Genomic DNA, 22,772 nt, shown 5'->3' on the forward strand with positions numbered 1-22,772 from the left:
CTATGCAACCAGCTGTGTACGTTCCTGAATGCTTGCTGATATGTTTTGCTATGCTGCCAGAGCCATAGCTATATATTTAGTAGATAAGTACCATCCATTTATTTTTGCCCTAGAAAATACACAAACTTTTATAAGAACAGGCATGTTGTTTTGGGTTAGCAAACGAAGCCCCCGAATGCTAGCTAGCTACCTAACTTGCAAATCCCAGTTAGTTATTATATTTTTGTCTGAGTTGAAATTAGTTGGCTAGCTAGCTAACGTTACTTTGCCAGTTCAAGTTGAACATTATTGAAAGCAAGCTGGCTACATCCTATGATTAGCTAGCTAGCAAGTGCCTGCCCTGTATAGGCCTTTCTCTCGCACAAGGGGGGTCAAATTGCAGGGGACTTTCTGGAAATGACTGTTTCTGTTTTTTCGCTGCTGCTGTACACTACATGTGCATAAAAATACATTTTCCTGTAGAAAATAAACATCAATCTTTCTTGTAAACTAAGCTAGAGCTGGTTATACAGACTTTTTTTTTTATTGCCTACACTAGATTCTTCGGCCACTGTCACTTAGGAAACTAGGAGGCTGAGACCGGTAGCTAGCTAGCTAAACTAACGTAGGTAGCTAAATATTATAATAGGTTTAACTTGCTGCCAAAAATCTTGCTAAGACTATGTACAGTGCCTTCAAAGTATTCATACCACTTGACTTATTCCACATTTTGTTGTGATTTTTACACAATACCCCATTACATGTTGCATTTAAAAAACTTGTTAAGTGTTGGTACCATGTTTCATGAGCTGAAATAAAAGATCCCAGAAATGTTCCATATGCACAAAAAGCTTATTTTGCTCAAATTCTGTACACAAATTTGTTTACATCCCTGTTAGTAAGCATTTCTCCTTTGCCAAGACAATCCATCCACCTGGCAGGTGTGGCATATGAAGAAGCTGATTTAACAGCATGATCATTACACAGGTGCACCTTGTGCCGGGGGAAATAAAAGGCCACTCTAAAATGTGCAGTTTTGTAACACACCACAATGCCACAGATGCCTCAAGTTTTGAGGGAGCGTGCAATTGGCATGCTGACTGCAGGAATATCCACCAGAGCTGTTGCCAGATAATTTTATGTTTATTTCTCTACCATAAACTGCCTCCAACGTTGTTTTAGAGAATTTGGCAGTACGTCCAACCGGCCTCACAACCGCAGACCACGTGTAACCACGCCAGCCCAGGACCTCCACATCCGGTTTCTTCACCTGCGGGATGATCTGAGATGAGCCACCCGGACAGCTGATGAAACTGTGGGATAGAACAACTAAAGGATTTCTGCACAAACTGTCAGAAACCGTTTCAGGGAAGCTCATCTTCATGCTCGTCATCCTCACCAGGGTCTTGACCTGACTGCAGTTTGGCGTCGTAACAGATTTCAGAAGGCAAATGCTCACCTTCGATGGCCACTGGTACACTGGAGAAGTGTGCTATTCACAGATGAATCCCGGTTTCAACTGTACTGGCAGGTGGCAGACAGCGTGTATGGTGTCGTATGGGCGAGCGGTTTGCTGATGTCAACATTGTGAACAGCGTGCCCCATGGTGGCAGTGGGGTTATGTTATGGGCAGGCATAAGATGCACACAACGAAAACAATTGCATTTTATTGATGGCAATTTGAATGCACAGAGATACCGTGACAAAATCCTGAGGCCCAATGTCGTGCCATTCATCCACCGCCATCACCTCATGTTTCAGTATGATAATGCACGGCCCCATGTCGCAAAGATCTGTACACAATTCCTGGATGCTGAAAATGTCCCAGTTCTTCCATGGCCTGCATACTCACCAGACATGTCACCCATTGTGCATGTTTGGAATGCTCTAGATTGACCTGTACGACAGCGTGTTCCAGTTCCTGCCAATATCCAGCAACTTCGCACAGCCTTTGAAGAGGAGTGGGATAACATTCTACAGGTCACAATCAACAGCCTGATCAACTCTATGCATAGGAAATGTGTCACGCTGCATGAGGCAAATCAGGTCACACCAGATACTGACTGGTTTTCTGATCCACGCCCCTACCTTATTTTTAAGGTATCTGTGACCAACAGATGCATATCTGTTTATATTTTTGTTCAGTTTATATGGTGGTTGGCAACCAACTTTAAGGTGAATTACCGCCACAAACTGGGCTGAAGCGTGGACCTTGTTCATCTTTCAATCACTCAATGAGTAGATGGGAGGGGCGGGACTTGCAGCACGTCAAGCATCTAAACTAGAACCAAGTTATATTTTAGCGCCTGGTTACGCAGACGCAATGCGGCCGGTTTGGTCAGCATTTAAGAGCTGTTCTAAATGAGCGCCTGAAATTTCAGCTAGTTTTCAGTTTTCCCCTCCCCACTCAGATCACTCCTTGACAATCCTAGCAGAATTCTTGCTTGAGTAATTGCTCTTTGCTGAGAAGCTATTTTTGTTTCATTTTGACCATTTTAATTGAAAACAATCACAGTAAGGTACTTAATTGTTACCCAGAAATGATTTGATATTGAGATGAAAACGGCTGCATTGGACCTTTAACTATAGTATAAAGACATATTTGATAGTGCAGAGCAATGTAAATGCTATTTTGGGAGTCTTATGTGTTTTCGCCACAGATTATGCCAGTGGAGGGTCCCTGTATGACTACCTGTCCAGTGCAGAGAGTGAGGAGATGGACCAGGAACAGGTCATGACTTGGGCCATGGAGATTGCCAAAGGTACAGTCATGATTCATTGTCTTAGCTCCTTTAAAACATGCAAGGGTACATGTTCTTGTCGAATTTTTGCAAAGCCATTTGACTAAACTAAAACACTGACTGAGATTCCACATTTGTTTTAGCTCATTAGCAACAGTAGAATATATTTCAGATATGTCCGCTCAGGGTCTATTCCAACTCATTGAGAACAATAGGTCTCATTGAGAACAAGTGAAGTCAAAACATGAAGGCCTACATGTGATTAATCTGTGTCCTTAGTTTACATAAGTAATGGGCATTGTGAGGAAGGCATGGACGAGGCATTTAGGAGAGCACAGATGAACACAGACTTGTTTATATGAGCCTGGTTGCCCGTTGATTGGTCAAAGGAAATGTGCTTTATTTCCCCATCAGGCATGCACTATTTACACTCAGAGGCCCCGGTCAAGGTTATCCACAGAGACCTGAAGTCCAGGAATGGTAAGATTTTAGATTCATTTTCATCATCTAGCCTTCTGTTATGTGTCTGAGTCTATACAAAAGACACCTCTGGTCTAACGGATATAGCCAGAGGCAAATATTACATAAGCTGAATTAGAAGAAACCTGAATATACATATTTTTCCTGACTTGAAAGACATGTTTTCTATTGCAGTGGTTGTGACGGCAGACAAAGTTCTTAAGGTACATTTGTTTGCACATTCCTGAATACATGGGATCTTACGTTTGCATACTGGTTTTACACAAAACCTTTTTCTCCCAACCCTTGCTAAAACCCGGGCCTTCACCAGTACCTGTTTCCCTGTGTAGATCTGTGATTTTGGGGCGTCCCGGTTCCACTCCCACACCACACACATGTCCCTGGTAGGCACGTTCCCCTGGATGGCCCCGGAGGTCATCCAGAGCCTGCCCGTGTCTGAGACCTGTGACACCTATTCCTACGGCGTGGTGAGTGACCAACACATAGGACACACACTGACCACAGATCAGCTGTTGATACTCAATCCAATAGTTACTGAGACTGGGTTATTTTTCTCCAGCTGATTCTGCGAGACAATCTGCTTGTGATGTTCATATGTATTGGCTCATACATAGACTTTTATTTACTAAGTACAGAAACCATCAGAGAGAGACTTGTTTGACTTGGGATTGAATCAGCTTGGTAAGGAAGTTGCTTAGTTTGTAGAGGAAGCCAAATAACAAGTATGGTTAAGAAAAAGCTCTAATGTCACTGTTGCAACTGCATGGCTGAGAGAATAGACTGTCAATCAACAAGTACCTAGCACTTGAAATAACAGACTTTTCAGAGATGACATTTTCATGCCTTCATTACTGCCACTGGAAAAGTAGTCGTGAGCGGCATTATTGACCTTTTGTAGAAGTGCTAGCAGCAGTTCCATACGTTTTCTGCCTAATTTCTATCATCTTTCATCCCTGAGTAGAGAGTTTGACGCGTGTGCGTGTGCGTGTATTTGTGTGTGTGGCTGTTTGTGTGTGTGTGGCTGTTTGTGTGTGTGTGGCTGTTTGTGTGTGTGTGTGGCTGTTTGTGTGTGTGTGGCTGTTTGTGTATCTGCCTGTCTGCGTGTGTGACTGCTCGGTACATTCCTGCATGGCGATGGAGAAGGTGTGAAGTGTATATAGGGGACGCTCTGAGTCACCCAGCCAGTCAAGGGCCTGACTCCTGAGTGACATAAACAGTCAGTTAACAAAGAATAGGGCCTGAGGTCAGGTCAGCCAGCGTCTGGGTCGGCACACTGTTCTCTATCGCAATCCACCTGGCTTTCACTTAAACTGGGGTGTATTTACCACACACAATGTCATTTACTGTATTGTTATAAATGTGTATTATGTGTAGTGATTTGTATGATTTGCCAATTTGCCCTTCATTCAAGGTTTTTTTACTCTATGAATATGGTAACTAATGTATAACTAAAGTCTTAGTCTGTGTTGTATCTCAGTTCAGTGGAAGACTCTGACCAGACCATGCATTCTGTGGTGTAGATTGGTCTTTCTATAAATAATGGGTCCGATGTGTGACATTGGATAAACATTTCAGAATGGTTTTAACTTCTTGACGCACGGATCCCTTTAGCGGGATCATTTTCGTAAACAACCACTGAATTGCAGAGCGCCAAATTAAAAAAAAATTGCTAAAAATATTTATATTCATGAAATCACAAGTGCAATATAGCAAAACACAGCTTAGCTTGTTGTTAATCCACCTGTCATGTCAGATTTTGAAAATATGCTTTACAGTGAAAGCAATCCAAGCGTTTGTGTGAGTTTATCGATCACTAAACAAAACATTAAGAACACCTAGCAGCAATGTATATTGGTCACGAAAGCCAGAAAAGCAATAAAATTAATCGCTTACCTTTGGTCTAAGGATGTTTGCACTCACGAGACTCCCAGTTACACAATAAATGTTCCTTTTGTTTGATAAAGATTATTTTTAGATTTTAAAAAAAACTGTTCAGTATTCCACAGCCTTAGGCAGGTCATCAAGGCTTGACGAAAATTCCAAAAAGTATCCGTAAAGTTCGTAGAAACATGTAAAAAGTTTTTAATAATCAATCCTCAGGTTGTTTTTAACATCAATAATCGATAATATTTCAACCGGACTGTAAACTATTCAATACTGGAGAGAAAGAAAATGTCGAGCAACCAGTGTCGAGCGCATGAACTAATGTAAGGACCTCCGCCTATCCACTGACGCGTTTTGATAAATCTGGCTAATTTTTCAGAATAAAAGCTTGAAACCCTGTCTAAAGACTGTTCACACCCTGAGGAAGCCATTGGAAAAGGAATCTGGTTGATTTCCCTTTAAGTGGACGAAAGGCAGGCAATGGAACAGTGATTTTTCAAAATAAGAGTCACTTCCGGGTTGGATTTCCTCAGGTTTTCGCTTGCAAAATCAGTTCTGTTATACTCACAGACAATATTTTGACCGTTTTGGAAACTTTAGAGTTTCCTATCCTACTCTATCAATTATATGCATATTCTAGTATCTGGACCTGAGAAATAGGCAGCTCACATTGGGAACGTTATTTTTCCAAACATAAAAATTCTGCCCCCTAGCTTCAAGATTAAAATAAAAATGACTTTCATGCATTCCACATGTGCACTTAGAGGAATACAAGTGAATATATGCAAATTGGCCCATATCTCCACCTATATTATTCAACAAAATAGGCCTAGGACTATACATCCTTTAAGCAGGGTTCATATAGACATTGGCAAGTCAAATTCAAAGACTTTCAGGGACTTTTTCAAGCACTTAATTGTAATTTTCAATGACCGCAATGTTATACAATTGTAACATTTAAATAATTGTACATTTAGGGCCTGATATAGGACCCCGCCTCCACCAAAAAGTGTCAAAAAAGTAGGCCATTACCACTTTAAGAATAATGCTTTTTTTAGGCCTTGCCAATACATTGGTATTTCAATTATTACTACATTCTAAAATACAGTATGTGAGAATAATGTGGACATTGCCTGACTAAATCGATTGGTTGCATGGTGATTTTTCTGTATCCTATGTGGTCGACGCAGGCACACATGAGTAGCGGTAGCATTAATCTCACCATTTGAATCTCACCGTCGCTCTTTTTATAATGAGAAAGTGACCAAAAACCAGGTTCCTTTTCTAATGGAAGGATTTGTATGGAAAGCCAAGTTGAAGCCAACATTAGATGTTGTCCTCATAATAACCYCARGTGGTTTTACCGCAACAGCGTGGCGCAACACCCTTCATTTGAAGCTGCGGAAAAAGAATGTGGCAACATCTCTCACAAAAACAGATTTTTTTTAATCACAGATAATTATAAGGGAGCAGGAGAATATAAATTGCCTACAATAATTAGAATAACTTTTCAAGCATCAAATTGAGAAAATGTCTGATTTTCAAGGTAGGCCTATTCCAGGAGTCTACTTGAATTTCTGAGCTTCATATTCAAGTAGGCTCCTTCAAGCCCCTTGTATTGTTTAAAAATGCAGGTCTAACATGGAAAACAAAATGTATTTGTCATGTTATTTCATTACCAGATGATATTGTACAGGCTGTGTACAGTAATTTGTCATTATATCCAGAATAATGAATAAAAATAGCTCTGGGTGTTGCGCAATAGTCAATACTACACAACTGCATACAGTAGACTCTGTGTCCAATCCGAGGCACAAAAACATAGGAAACCATGAACTCGTTACCTTAATGCTTTTTTTTCTCTGTTAAAAAATTTAATGAGATCCTGCTATAAATCAACCAGACAACAATAGATAATTCAACATCAATTCGCTAGGGATCTTAGATCCAACGTGGATCCCGGCACAACTGTCTTCACCGGCGTAAGGAGTGAGACACCAAAATATTCTGGACATTCCTTGCAAACACATTTCTTTTCCAGCACTTGGGCTGTTGTCGCATCACATGCGCTATCACAACAGCTGTTCCCCACTTGACTGTCATTCAGAAAATGCCTTTCTGGGTCAGATGATGATGTGTGAAAATATTAAAGCACAACTAATCAGCTGGACACCAAATGAAATCCAACGAGTATTATGCATAATTATTGAAGAACCACGTTAATGACAGTACCGATTTTAGGTTTTAAGTATTAAGGTGAGGTGACTCTTTTGGTTAGAAGCATTCGATTTTCCAATGCATTTGGATATGTGTGCCGATGACATCTGTTTTCACCCCATAACATAAGGAGACAGGAAATGTTATGTAGTTACACTGCATTTCTGAGATCTCTATATAAAAAAACTGTCAGAGTTCAGGATTCTTACAGAGTTCAAGTTCAATGTCTATTTTAACTGATTAATATATGATATAACAACAATTTACACGGGCATAAATGCAAGGACAGAAAAGTTATGTTTTATGTCGCAGGATTTTGAACACATTTGTCAAGACACCAACCATAATAAAGCATAACACATTTCAATGAATTCTTGAATTTTATTGAAAATAGCTATTATCCCTCAGAGGACCATCCTCCTCAGTGCATTTCATAAAAATAAAAATAGTGAAACATTAATAAAGTTATCCTTTTTAGATAGAACTATACAAAATATGTTTACATGTCACCAAATAATTATTTAAAACTCACTGTTTTGCAATGAAAATCTACAATAGCCTTAACAGCACTCTGTAGGGTAGCACCATGGTGTAGTCGGAGGACAGATAGTTTCCGTCCTCCTCTGGGTATATTGACTTCAATACAAAAACCTAGGAGGTTCATGGTTCTCACCCCCTTCCATAGACTTACACAGTAATTATGTCAAATTCCAGAGGACGGTCTTCAACCTATCAGAATTCTTGCAGCATGAACTGAGATGTTGTCCACCCAATCAAAGGATCAGAAAATTAATATAGTACTGAAATCATAAGCTACAGCTAGCTAGCACTTCAGTGCATAAAATGTGGTGAGTAGTTTACTCAAAGAGAGAGAAAGAAAATAGTTAAACAATTTTGAACTAATTAATTTAGTAAGAGAGAGAGATTTCCTTGTATTTTTTTCACTTTCCCTTAGTGAATGCAGCTAGCTAGTTTAGCCTACTGAAACACTCGGAGAGGGAAGCTACATTATGTTAGCTAGCTGGCTTTGGCTATCCAACACTGGAATTCTTCCAAGTCAAGGTAATCTAAACTGCTTGCTAACTGTACTGCATGATTGTAGAAAGTTTACTAATGCGTTAGTTCTATTAGCTATTTTGACTATAACGTTAGCTAACATGGTGACAATGGTGTAGGCTGTGTGTAGAGGTGAGCGGTTATGATATGAAGGTTTGGCTTGGAAAGTTTTTTCACCTGGTCACAGACAGCTGATGTGTTGTGCACTGAAGTTCACAAGCGAAGGGAAAGGTTGAGAGGAGAGCGCATACTGTATATACGAGAAGGAATTCTAGATCAGCTACATGCAGGCAAGAGTGTGCAAGGTGGTATTGAATGTGTTACTGTCTGTGACCTTGATTACTCAAATTTATCTCGAACTGTGCACCTACAAAAAGGTCATTCATAAGCTAGGTTGTAGCAACCTCATGATGGGTATAGGGAACATTTGAGTATCATGAAGTAGCCTATACCTATCGATGCTACATTGAGCTGGGTGAATGGAATATGAATGACTGTCATCCAATATGCTGTAATAGAAATAAGGCCAAGCTCACAAAAAAAAGAATCGTCCTCCCTCATCTTAAACGGCACCGACCGCCACTGATCTTAATGTAATTAATGTAATGACTTGTAATGTAATGATTATTATCAATGACTTATCATCAGCTGTAATAAGTTATCCAGTTTAGGAAATCCTCACTGGTACCCTAGTTTATAGAAAGACCTAGATGCATTTGCTCGTTGACTGACCATGACCCCTCTCATTTCCCTGTGTCAGGTTCTGTGGGAGATGCTCACCCGGGAGATTCCCTTTAAAGGCTTGGAGGGTTTACAAGTCGCCTGGCTGGTGGTGGAGAAGAGTGAGGTACAGCTGCACTTCCTTTTTCCTCATTATGCAGTCTTCTAGGAACAGATTGACTGTAGATGTACTGTAGCTTCCTCTATCTATGCTAATAGATTTTGTGAAGAGACAGATTCCTGACAGTTTTTCTTAATGAGCCAGTGTATCTTTACAGGAATCATTTCAGTCATCACACACCAGTATAGCTAGTTGGGGGATCGTCATATGGGCCAAAGCCAATTGATCCCGCTTATGCAATATCCGCATTCTCAGAGCGGAGGTGATACGCTTGTTGACTATATCTTGTTGACTACATCTTGTTGACTACATCTGTGCACAAGATGAAACGTACTGCAAAAGTCCTGACTCTGATCACAGAGAGGGCATGATAATGAATGTATCATGTATGGTGTGAGCCAAAATGATCAATGAACCTACCAGGTACAACTCCAAATCCGTAAACACGGGCACCCTCATAGATGTCATCCTAACTAACTCGCCCTCCAAATACACCTCTGCTGTTTTCAATCAAGATCTCAGCGATCACTGCCTCATTGCCTGCATCCGTAATGGGTCTGCGACCAAACGACCACCGATCATCACTGTCAAACGCTCCCTAAAACACTTCTGCGAGCAGGCCTTTCTAATCGACCTGGCCGGGGTATCCTGGAATGACATTGACCTCATCCCGTCAGTAGATGATGCCTGGCTATTCTTTAAAAGTGCCTTCCTCACCATCTTAAATAAGCATGCCCCATTCAAAAAATGTAGAACTAGGAATAGATTTAGTCCTTGGTTCACTCCAGACCTGTCTGCCATTGACCAGCACAAAAACATCCTGTGGCGTTCTGCATTAGCATCGAATAGCCCCCGTGATATGCAACTTTTCAGGGAAGTTAGGAACAAATATACACAGGCAGTTTGAAAAAGCTAGCCTTAGCTTTCCTAACAGAAATTTGCATCCTGTAGTACTAACTCAAAAAAGTTCTGGGACACTGTAAAGTCCATGGAGAATAAGAGCACCTCCTCCCAGCTGCCCACTGCTCTGAGGCTAGGAAACACTGTCACCACCGATAAATCCACTATAATTGAGAATTTCAATAAGCATTTCTCTACGGCTGGCCATGCTTTTCATCTGGCTACCCCTACCCCGGTCAACTGCCCGGCACCCTCCACAGCAACCCGCCAAAGCCCCCACCATTTCGCCTTCACCCAAATCCAGATAGCTGATGTTCTAAAAGAGCTGCAAAATCTGGACCCCTACAAATCAGCCGGGCTAGACAATCTGGACCCTCTCTATCTGCCGAAATTGTTGCAACCTGTCACTTTCCTCTTCCTGGAAATGACTGGACCAAAGCGCAGCGTGGTACGTGTTCATGATTTTTTATTTAATCAGAACACTTGAACAAAAATAACAAAGAGAAAAACAAACAGTTCTGTAAGGTAACTAAACTATACAGAAAACAACTACCCACAAAACACAGGTGGGAAAAGGCTGCCTAAGTATGATTCCCAATCAGAGACAATGATAGACAGCTGCCTCTGATTGAAATCCACACCGGGCCAAACACAAAGAAATAGAAGACATAGAAATAAAGAAAGTAGAATGCCCACCCTAGTCACACCCTGGCCTAACCAAAATAGAGAATAAAAGCCTCTATGGCCAGGGCGTGACACAACCCCTATTACTAGCCTGTTCAACCTCTCTTTCGTATCGTCTGAGATTCCCAAAGATTGGAAAGCTGCCGCGGTCATCCCCCTCTTCAAAGGGGGTGACACTCTAGACCCAAACTGCTACAGACCTATATCTATCCTACCCTGTCTAAGGTTTTCAAAAGCCAAGTTAACAAACAGATTACCGACCATTTCGAATCCCACCGTACCTTCTCCGCTATGCAATCTGGTTTCAGAGCTGGTCATGGGTGCACCTCAGCCACGCTCAAGGTCCTAAACGACATCATAACCACCATCGATAAGAGACATTACTGCGCAGCCGTAATTCATCGACCTGGCCAAGGCTTTCGACTCTGTCAATCACCACATTCTTATTGGCAGACTCGACAGCCTTGGTTTCTCAAATGATTGCCTCGCCTGGTTTACCAACTACTTCTCTGATAGAGTTCAGTGTGTCAAATCGGAGGGCCTGTTGTCCGGACCTCTGGCAGTCTCTATGGGGGTGCCTCAAGGTTCAATCATCGGGTCGACTCTTCTTTGTATACATCAATGATGTTGCTCTTGCTGCTGGTGATTCTCTGATACACCTCTACGCAGACGACACCATTCTGTATACTTCTGGCCCGTCTTTGGACACGGTCGTCTTTCCTTCCAGTTCTCTGCTGCCAATGACTGGAACGAACTGCAAGAATCTCTGAAGCTGGAAACACTCATCTCCCTCACTAGCTTTAAGCACCAGCTGTCAGAGCAGCTCACAGATTACTGCACCTGTACATAGCCCATCTATAATTTAGCCCAAACAACTACCTCTTCCCCTACTGTATTTATTTATTTATTGTTGCTCCTTTGCACCCCATTATTTATATTTCTACTTTGCACATTCTTCCACTGCAAATCTACCATTCCAGTGTTTTACTTGCTATATTGTATTTACCTCGCCACCATGGCCTTTTTTTTGCCTTTACCTCCCTTATCGCACCTCATTTGCTCACATTGTATATAGACTAATTTTTCTACTGTATTATTGACTGTATGTTTTGTTTATTCCATGTGTAACTCTGTGTTGTTGTATGTGTCGAATTGCTATGCTTTATCTTGGCCAGGTCGCAGTTGCAAATGAGAACTTGTTCTCAACTAGCCTACCTGGTTAAATAAAGGTGAAATAAAATAAAAAATATGGACATCTCTTGCATGTCTCACTCACCAGGTCTTCAGTCACATAAGTCATCCGTATATTTAACCTGCCTCCTGACATGCTCTAAATTCATATTCTGACCTCAGAACTGAAAGCTGAGACTACTGCAATCATTTTAGTGATTGTGCGTGTGACTGTGTCTGTCTGTTCCAGAGGTTAACCATTCCCAGTCGCTGCCCAGACAGTTTCGCTGTGCTGATGAGGAAGTGCTGGGTCACTGATCCCAAGGTACGACGTCCTCAAACATAAGCGCATCGTCACGCACACAGAGATCCTATTAAATTATATGTAATTCTATGCTAACGCACACATACAGTTGAAGTCGGAAGTTTACATATACCTTAGCCAAATACATTTAAACTCAGTTTTCACAATTCCTGACATTGAATCCTAGTAAAAATGTCCTGTCTTAAGTCAGTTAGGATCACCACTTTATTTTAAGAATGTGAAATGTTAGAATAATAGTAGAGAACATTTTATTTCAGCTTTTATTTCTTTCATCACATTCCCAGTGGGTCAGAAGTTTACATACACTCAATTAGTATTTGGTAGCATTGCCTTTAAACTGTTTAACTTGGGTCAAATGTTTCAGGTAGCCTTCCCCAAGCTTCCCACAATAAGTTGGGTGAATTTTGTCTCATTCCTCCTGACAGAGCTTGTGAAACTAGGTCAGGTTTGTAGACCTCCTTGATCGCACACGCTTTTTCAGTTCTGCCCACAACTTTTCTATAGGATTGCGGTCAGGTCTTTGTGATGGCCACTCCAATACCTTGACTTTGTTGTCCTTAAGCCATTTTGCCACAACTTTGGAAGTATGCTTGGGGTCATTGTCCATTTGGAAGACCCATTTGCGACCAAGCTTCAACTTCCTGACTGATGTCTTGAGATGTTGCTTCAATATATCCACATAATTTTCCTTTCTCCTTATGCCATTTATTTTGTGAAGTGCACCAGTCCCTCCTGCAGCAAAGCACCCCCACAACATGATGCTGCCACCCCCGTGCTACACGGTTGGGATGGTGTTCTTCGGCTTGCAAGCATCCCCCTTTTTCCTCCAAACATAACGATGGTCGTTATGGCCAAAAAGTAATATTTTTGTTTCATCAGACACGAGGACATTCCTTCAAAAAGTACAATCTTTGTCCCCATGTGCAGTTGCAAACCTTAGTCTGGCTTTTTTAATGGCGGTTTAGGAGCAGTGGCTTCTTCCTTGCTGAGCGGCCTTTCAGGTTATGTCGATATAGGACTCGTTTTACTGTGGATATAGATACTTTTGTACCCGTTTCCTCCAGCATCTTCACAAGGTCCTTTGATGTTGTTCTGGGATTGATTTGCACTTTCGCAACAATGTACGTTCATCTCTTGGAGACAGAACGAGTCTCCTTCCTGAGCAGTATGACGGCTGTGTGGTCCCATGGTGTTTATACTTGCGTACTATTGTTTGTAAAAATGATTGTGGTACCTTCAGGCGTTTGGAAATTGCTCCCAAGGATGAATGAGACTTGCAGAGGTCTACAATTTGTTTCTGAGGTTTTGGCTGATTTCTTTTGATTTTCCCATGATGTCAAGCAAAGAGGCACTGAGTTTGAAGGTAGGCCTTGAAATACATCCACAGGTACACCTCCAATTGACTCAAATTAGGTCAATTAGCCTATCAGAAGCTTCTAAAGCCATGACATAATTTTCTGAAATTTTCCAAGCTGTTTAAAGGCACAGTCAACTTAGTGGATGTAAACTTATGACCCACTGGAATTGTGATACAGTGAATTAATCTGTCTGTTAACAATTGTTGGAAAAATTACTTGTGTCATGCACAAAGTAGATGTCCTAACCGACTTGCCAAAACTATAGTTTGTTAACAAGTAATCTGTCCAACCTAAGTGTATGTAAACTTTCGACTTCAACTGTGCATACTCACACATAGCCACTGTGCACAGTAGACTCAGCACCCAAGTCAGTACTACAATGGATAATACTAAACAGTAATGTTATGTTACATACAGTTACGAGGCCAGTCCAATAGTCTTGAGTAGATAGATATACGACATGTCTGCTTATGAATATCACACTGTTTTGTTTCGTTTCCACCTAGGAAAGACCAATGTTCAAACTTATCCTTACAACCTTGGAGTCCATGTCCAATGACAGCAAGCTTCCCGAGCAGTGCAACTCCTTCCTACACAACAAGGCAGAATGGAGGTACTGAGATCATACTGTACGACTGCAATCCTCTCCATCTCTTCTAGACCAACACCGATATATTCTAAGGATATGCCAGAACTGTTTCAAATCAATAGGCCCATCTATGCGCAAGTGCTGCTTTTGTGGGCCACTAAATGTCTGAAGGGATTTTTGGGAGTGTGCATACAGATCTTTTATAATTGCACTGATAACATAAAGGCATCAAATATCTAAAGAATCCCCCATCTGGATCTCCTTCCTCTCTATACCCATAAGGTCTAAAAAATAATCAACATCTTTTTCAAGTCCAAGTGTTTAATTGGCCTGTATGAGCAGCTGGAGGATTAGTGATGTTCAGCACAGCCTTGGTGTCAGCTGCTACTGATTTCTCTCTCTTTGGGCTTTTCTATGCTCACAACTCTTCATAGAGACGTGTCCAAGCAGGCATCTGCAAGTGAGCAGCTCAGTAGTGAGAGTCGATCAAGAACATGTGCGTTAGAGTGAGGGAAATGTTGCACACCAAGTACAGTCGTAGTATCTCGCTAGTAAGAAGCGGGAGAAGAGTGGAGTGGTGCTGCCTGAGCTCCTCTTGCGTCAGAGGCAAACAGGTTGCAGGAGCGGTGTGTTATAGTTTCTCAGGGTGGCAGGTAGCCTAGCAGTTAGAGCGTTGGGCCAGAACCGAAAGGTTACTTGTTCGAATCCCAGACCCGAGAAGATTAAAAAATCTGTCGACGTGCCCTTGAGCAAGGCACTTAACCCTAATTGCTCCAGTGTCGCCATTGGTATTGGCTGACCCTGGCCGTGACCCCACTCTTCCAATTCACACATGTGTACAATACAAACTTGTACATATATAAGCACCCAACAAATTATTATTATAATAAGTAAGTTTCCCACTGATGAAGGCTCAATGGTATTGTCAATTCTGGCACTTGAAAAAAAGTCAAACTAGGAGTAGGTCTCCTGTATTTGCATCACAGGAGGTTGGTGGCACCTTAATTGTGGAGAAGGGGCTCGTGGTAATGACTGGAGCGGAATCTGTGGAATGGTATCAAATACATCAAACACATAGTTTCCAGGTGTTTGATGCCATTCCATTTGCTCTGTTCTTGCCATTATTATGAGCCGTTCTTCCCTTGGTAGCCTCCACTGACAAATGGCTCCTGGTGTTGGCTATATTAAATCTGGCCTCATGCTATGTTTCTTCTCTCTTATCAGACTGTTAGTCCAGTGAACAGTGGCTCTCTGTCTCATTAGCTATCAATGCACTCATTTGTGTAATAGTGTCAGTTAGAAGCTGCTCACTGCTCTGTAATGATGGCTCACAGGGCTCTTGTTGCAGTCTATATTAAGGCAGTTTGCACATGGTCCAGTAGAGCATGAAGGGACTCCTCTTTTCGCTGTTTCTCTGGCACCTGTCTAGATCCGGGAGGAGGAGCAGAGAGGGGTAGTTAGTTGGGGAGGGAAAGAAAGGGGGAGGAAATGTGAGACGTATTAGAAAAACTGTATATGAGCAGGGTAGGACTAGAAATACCGAGAGTGTTTGTCAGGAAAGCGACAAGCAAGAGAATCAATTGAGGGAAGTTTCAAGTATTAGTGTAAAGTCTTTGAGGGGATGGGAGGGGGAGTGGGAGGATGCAGGAACAGGGCAGGAGTTCCTGTCTGTGTCACATGCCTGTTTATAAATAGTTACTTTGGGAGCTGATTGTCTTGGCCTCTGACTCAGCATGGCTACCCATGGTGCACCACACAGCCCCACCTGCTGGGCAAAGCAGAACCGTCCACTCAGTGGGTGAACCGCATTAGCAAACACACTGGAAGGTAAGTGTTCTTCTACTGTCTGTGGCCTTAGAGCTGTCACTAAAAGAGCAGAATCCAAACTTGAGAAACATGCAGAACTTTGAACTTTTGTGTATATTGCATGGATGTCAGGGAGAGATATGAGTTGGAATCTGAGTTAAGCACAAGTACCTCAAATCAACAGTTTAACACCAGTATTATAAGTGTTGTATGTGATGAGGTGGATGATGTTGGTTACTAAACACATCAGGGGTGTCATACCTTAGCTCAAGACCAAAAATATAAAGTAGGCAACAACAACAAAGTTGACTAAAATCCCGATTAAAACGCAATGGCTGTTCAGTGTATTGGGTGGCTGGAGGGCTTTAGAACCATGTAGAACATCACTCGGAGAGCAGCTGCCAGCCTGCAGGCTTTTCTCTCACTTTTAGAAAGCAGAGAGTGTGAGTTTGCTTTGCCTGTCAGCCGTTTTAGGCAGTACGCTGATTGTTTTGAATTTAATGTCGGCATTTGAACTCGTGCTTTTAAACCTTGCTGTAATCTGATAACCAGGGATTATTTGAATTGGGAATTGGGAGTTGTGGGAGCCCTCCTTTTTGGTGATCATCCGCAACCAAAACCAATACTGAACAAAAATATAAATGCAACATGCAACAATTTCAAAGATTTTACTGAGTTACAGTTAATATAAGGAAATCAGTCAATGTAAATAAATTCATTAGGCCCTAATCTATGGATTTCACATAACTGGAAATACAGATGTGCATCTGTTGGTCACAGATACCTTAAAAAAGAAAAGTAGGGGAGACATCTGTGGCATTGTGTTGTGTGACAAAACTGCACATTTTAGAGTGGCCATTTATTGTCCCCAGCACAAGATGCACCTGTAATGATCATGCTGTTTAATAAGCTTCTTGAAATGCCACACCTGTCAGGTGGATGGATTGTCTTGGCAAAGGAGAAATGCTCACTAACATGGATGTAAACAAATAAGCTTTTTGTGTGTATGCAACATTTCTGGGATCATTTCTGGCAACATGTAAAGTGTTGGTCCCATGTTTCATGAGCTGAAATAAAGGATGTCAGCTCATGAAACATGGGACCAACACTTTACATGTTGCGTTTTATATTTTTGTTCAGTGTATATTATTGATATTAAAATATAGGTTGTGATAGCTCTAGGCCTAATTGATATTTTCATTCATTTGCCCAGTAGGCTAGTGCAATTTTGGTTTCATGTATGAAAATAGACACAATTGAACAACTTGCTATTTAGAGCATTTGCCCAAAATACATGTCCTGTTTTTGCCTTCGAAGACAATAACAATTGTAGGCAACAACAAATGTGCATTTTCATGAAGTGACAGAATGCTAATATTCAGATAATGCAAATCATGAATGATTACTTAGGCCTACATCATCATCTTCAGCCTTCATCCATAATCCCTACCTGATATAATGCATTTCCACCTCTCAGTCTAGTTTGTCCATCTTCCTGAATTAAAATGGGATATTCTAACAGATCAATCTTGCTTGCAAAACGTCATTAAGTATTGCTAAGTTATTTAGCTATAGTCCGTGCTTGACTTGGGCAGGAGCTCACTGGAGCTGAGTACCAACGTCTATGTTTCTACTGCTAGAGGTCTTGCACATCTTATAGAATATTAGCTCAAAAATACTGTGGAGCTCCTAAACAGTACTGGCACCTATTTCATTCCACGTCAAGTACTGGCTATAGTGTAGCTGTAGGGCTGTTTTTTGTTGTTGACAGAATGAGCAGTCAGATATCGCAACTGTTTTGTAGGCAACACAATAATATCAGAAGGAGACAAAAATGGCCCGGGGAAACTTTTTTGCGGGCCGCCCCCTCGTTGGCTGTATTAATATTTCGAAGCCGCCTTGTTGACACAAAACGTTTCAATATTCTCTGAACAGCCTTGTTGATACAATGCTTCAATAGTCACATAATATTTCCCTTCCCTGGCGAATAATGCAGACAGGCAAATGCAAAAACTAGCTTAGGCAATCGGAAGGAAATTTGACTACACGAAACGCATAGGTTTGCCAAAGTGACAGTTAAAGGGGCCTTAGCTGTAGATTTTCCTTTTGTATTTTGTAATTCTTTGAACGAATATGTTTGTCTTCATGCGTCCTTGTCGATTGTAAGTAAGGCATTTGATGTAGACCTATGCCTTTCATTTCAATGCGTGTGTATGATTTATCTGGCATAGTTTGCATCCGCGGTCAGCTGTTTTATGCACTAGTTACTTTCACATTGATGTCTGCATTTGAAGTCGGCCTGGTTGTGACTTCATAGCGTCTATTATGCATCTATTTCATGTTGTACTGTATGCCCCGTTCCACAAATAAATGAGTCAATTAATGATGAGTTGGACTTGAGTAGTGGTTGACATTGTACACGCCGTTCCACAGACCTTTAAAACTAATATTGCGGATAATAATTCATTGCTGGGGTCATTTTGTTTTTGCTGTTCTCCAAATAGCATTTGAGAGTTTTTCAATTCTGTAGAAATGCAGCAAATGAGCTTCAACTTCGCACACCCCACCTCACTTTGCCATACCCTAGGTTTAACTAAACTGATGCCACTGAAACACATCCCTATGTTGTCTGTGCTGTAGCTGTGAGATCGAGGCCACACTCGAGAGACTGAAGAAGTTGGAGAGGGATCTGAGCACCAAAGAGCAGGAACTGAAGGAGAGAGAACGTCGCCTGAAGATGTGGGAGCGCAAGCTCATCGAGCAGTCCAACACCCCGGTAAGTTCCTCAGGAGCCAATACCCACTGCACCCCACACCCTCAGCACAACCCCCACACACTGTCTAGTCCCTGAACATGAACAGCACCCCAGTTTAGCACCACCTTCACTGTGTTGGTCCATGTGTCACGGCCTATGTTCTTGGCCACATTGTCACAAGGGGAAGCAAAGAATTCAGTTTACTTCAGACCGATGTCTGTCTGGAATGGAGGGAAAATATATAAATAAGGCTCTTGCTAGGCTCAATGAGTCTCACCGATGGGCTGTTGTGTTGAGTAGAGGTATTAGCTCATCGTGCTACTCTGTGTGGGACTATGTCACTGAGCTCCCATTGGCCATCAATGATAATTTAGAGATCAGTGTGATTGTAACGTTGGTAATGCCAATGTTGTCACGCTGATATAGGAGTCTTCGCTGCTTGTGTGTATTTGCCTATACTACCTTTTCTATGTGAAGCTTTCAAAGGGACACCCCACTCGGCCTTGGCCTCCTGTTTCTGTTGTTGCTTTGGCATGCAACACATTTAACCTAAATATTACCTTTCTAGTTGGTTGGATTTGTTTTCGGCACTTCCACATTGTAGCACTAATACTTTGTTTTGTCCATTGTATGATTGCGTTATACAGCCATGCATTGGGAATGTCTTACAGTGCTTTGCCTTGGTGTCAATTTGACATTTAGTTTAAATTGATACATGCACTGATGTATTGGGTAAGAATCAGTACCGTCATCCTGAGAGATGTTACCATGTTAGCTATCTCTTTATTCTTTGTTTTCTCCCTTTCTCCTACCTTAATCTGTCCTGTAGACTCCATTCGTTTCAGTCCAGCCTTCTCTGATAATCCAATTTACTATATCTCTCAACTCTACTCTTCTAGTGTTTGACAGTCACCTTTTTACAATGGGTATTAAAAAAAATCACAGTTAATCATTTGTCTTGGTGTACAGTGTGTGGTCTAAGACTGATTTCCTTCCCGTCCTCTTTTCCTCCCTCTTCTTCCCTTCCTATCCTTTCTCCCCCATCTTTCCCTCTCTGCTGTTCCTACCCGTGGAGGCTCAGATTAGCACTGAGTCGTTCTATGAGTCTAAGACGGAGGAGTCGAACAGTTCGGAGATGACGTGTCAGATCACATCCTCCAGTAACGGGGAGGTGGAGGGGATGAGTCTGCAGGCCATGATGAAGGGCTTTGGGGACATGTTTGCCTTGGACATGGGGGGCCCCGTCCTGCACTCTGGCATGCAGGGCAACATGCTGGCCAAGCAGAACTCTTCCAAGTCCAGCAGTGTCAGAGAGGGCCGCAAAATCAACATGGCCTTGGGGATGTCAGACGACAGTGATTAGAGCAACCTGATTGGTAGCATCTGTCAATCAATCACTTTGGCCTGTGTCTAAACTGTGGTCTTGCAGCAAGCTCCCATGCATATTCCTTTTCACATTACTGGTGTTATGGACGCCATCTTCGTACATTAGATCATTCATTACTAATAGCTTTTTATTCCTTGACTGTTTTTTGTTGTTGTTGGAACAATCCATTTTCTTTTGCACACGTTCTTTTGAAAAACAGTAAAGCATATCCAAAGATACAATACTTGTTGTAGCACAGAGATGTTCTTCTCGCCGTATGAACACAATGTATTAGAAACCTTCCTCCTACATGGCTCACATGGATGTCATTAATGCCTAATGTACTGGATGTATAGTGCCATGCTGTAAAGAGTCATGTGAGCAACTTGCATTGAGGAGGCAAAGCTTTTATGACATTTTGCTGACATTAAGATTGGCCAATTTGTTCTGAATGTGGTGGAGTGCAGTTGCTCTGATTGAGTCTCTCACCAGGACGAGAAAGTACATGTTGTGTCCCTCAGCTGACCCTGACTCGTGTCAGGCAGGAGAGAGAGAGAAAAAGTTTCCTGATAGCCATGTTAAACTACAGACTTCCTGTGCCCTTTTTCTGTATATACACAGTGTTGTGAATATTTGGATTTCAAGCTTATTGGTGTAAAGTGCACTACAGGGGTTTGTGTAGTCTCGCTTTGTGTGCTGGTTGACAGCTGCATGTTATAGATGCATATAATCAGGATGTTTGTGAGGAGTACCATAGACCTTAGACTACAACACCTTGACAGGGGTAAGTTCTCCTAGACAAAAGGTAACTATTAAGGACCTTTATTCCACTAACTCTGCTATTCAGTGGTAGGTTGGCCTTTCATTCAGTTATTTAGGAAGTAATAACAGTATTTCTTTGGAGAGATGATGTGAAATACTCTTTAGATGGCTTCTCTAAGCTAATGATTATCTATCAGCTAAACATGTTTGCATCTGCACCAGCAGTTTTGACCACAGACCAAAGTGTGTTTAACAACCCCCAAAGTGAGCCTGTTGAAGCTCACCTAACAAGTGCCATCCCCAAACGCCCTGTAAATTCTGCTATTTATGGTCATATGGGACCTCATCTCTTCTAAACATATCCAATATGGAGGATATTTCTGTCTGACTCTGGCCCTGCAGGTTTCACCTATTTCTACTTAGTTGATGTATGTTTTTGTATTCTGTTGTGTAGTTATTAAACCTAGTCACTCCGAAACACATCCATTGACATAGACAATAACCAACCGATACAATTCCTGATGTGAAAGTCAACCACTTTGTAAGGTATTTTCAGGACATCGAATACCCAGAGTTGCAATATGATCTATGCAAACTTCAGCACCTTGGATTAGTCCAATTCCTTGGATTATTCCGATAGAGTTATGGTACACCATTAAAGAGACACTATTAGACCGTTTTTAGCTTTTTGATATGAACATATTTTGCTGCAACCTCTACTGTTCCTTGTTTTTCAATAAACATTTTCTCATTAAACTTCCTGCTTTGGTTCTTTACTCTCCCTGTTTTCTTACATTTCCTTCTTCTTCGATGAGGTTTAACGGCGGTTGGCATCCAATGTTGCATTACCGCCACCAACTAGACTGTAGTATAACTCCCTTTATACTTTGCTTGAAAAAGTAAAATATATTTAAAATACCCTACCATCTAACCCTACACTCATTAAAAACCAACCACCCTACTCCACTATTTAAACTTTTCTAGTCCTACCTCAGGCCAACAGCCTGAAAGGACGGTACACTACAACTCGACAAACCCTTTAACCCTGTAACTCTTACTCTTACTGAAGCATATATCATATTTTGGCCTATCCCTCTGTACTGATACAGATCTACTACTCACACAAATCCTCTCAGGATCCCTCCCCCTTGACCCATCTTCCTCAACTTTCTTCACTGCCTCAGCATACGACACCCTCTGCTCTACTCTAACCCTGGTAACCTCAACCTGCCTCTCTTGCACCGGACATTTCAGATCCCCAGCCCCACGGGCACCCCTACAATCAACACATACAGCTTCTTTCCCCAATGCTACACATTCCTTTGTCTCATGCCCTTCTGCACACTTCTCACACCAAGGACCCTCCCTCCTACACACTGCTGCCACATGCCCATAAGCTTGACACCTGTAACAACGTAACAACCTGTAACAAGCTTTTACGAGAACTGAAATATCCTAACATCACTTTGTTGGGCAGAGACTCAACATCAAAACTCTAAAGAACAGCCAATGACTCTTCTGTTTCACCACCCACGCCACCCTGTCTGCGTTGCACCAAACGACGAGCATCACAAACACCGGGAATCTTCCCCATCAGTTGGTCAACCTTCACATTTACTGCTACCCCAGTAATCGCTCCTTTCAACGGCGCCCTTTTCTTGGGAGCAATTCAAGTCACATCTATTGTCACAATTAGTTTGGTGCGAAGCCTCTGCTCCCTCTGACCAGCAGAAACACAAACAATTATCACAAGACCACTTCGGGTTACCTTCACTGATTCCACAGTACCCAACACCTTTTTCACACACTGAAACCACAAATGGATCAGCCAAAAGGCAGGGGTCCACTTCCTCCAAAAA

The 22,772-nt window shown here is 41.8% G+C and overlaps 1 protein-coding gene across 1 annotated transcript in view; it reads left to right on the top strand.

Annotated features, from left to right (window-relative positions):
- LOC111975186 (mitogen-activated protein kinase kinase kinase 20) overlaps positions 1-22,772 on the top strand; it is a 71,779-nt gene that overhangs the window by 17,415 nt on the left and 31,592 nt on the right. Inside the window, exons 4-11 of the mRNA XM_024003401.2 lie at positions 2,640-2,741; positions 3,135-3,200; positions 3,375-3,403; positions 3,530-3,667; positions 9,118-9,204; positions 12,203-12,277; positions 14,142-14,248; positions 18,671-18,806. Coding sequence (XP_023859169.2) covers positions 2,640-2,741; positions 3,135-3,200; positions 3,375-3,403; positions 3,530-3,667; positions 9,118-9,204; positions 12,203-12,277; positions 14,142-14,248; positions 18,671-18,806 — 740 coding nt within the window. The remainder of the gene's footprint in view (positions 1-2,639; positions 2,742-3,134; positions 3,201-3,374; positions 3,404-3,529; positions 3,668-9,117; positions 9,205-12,202; positions 12,278-14,141; positions 14,249-18,670; positions 18,807-22,772) is intronic.

Source organism: Salvelinus sp. IW2-2015, linkage group LG2 (assembly GCF_002910315.2).
Source record: "Salvelinus sp. IW2-2015 linkage group LG2, ASM291031v2, whole genome shotgun sequence".
Taxonomy (NCBI): Eukaryota; Metazoa; Chordata; class Actinopteri; order Salmoniformes; family Salmonidae; genus Salvelinus; species Salvelinus sp. IW2-2015.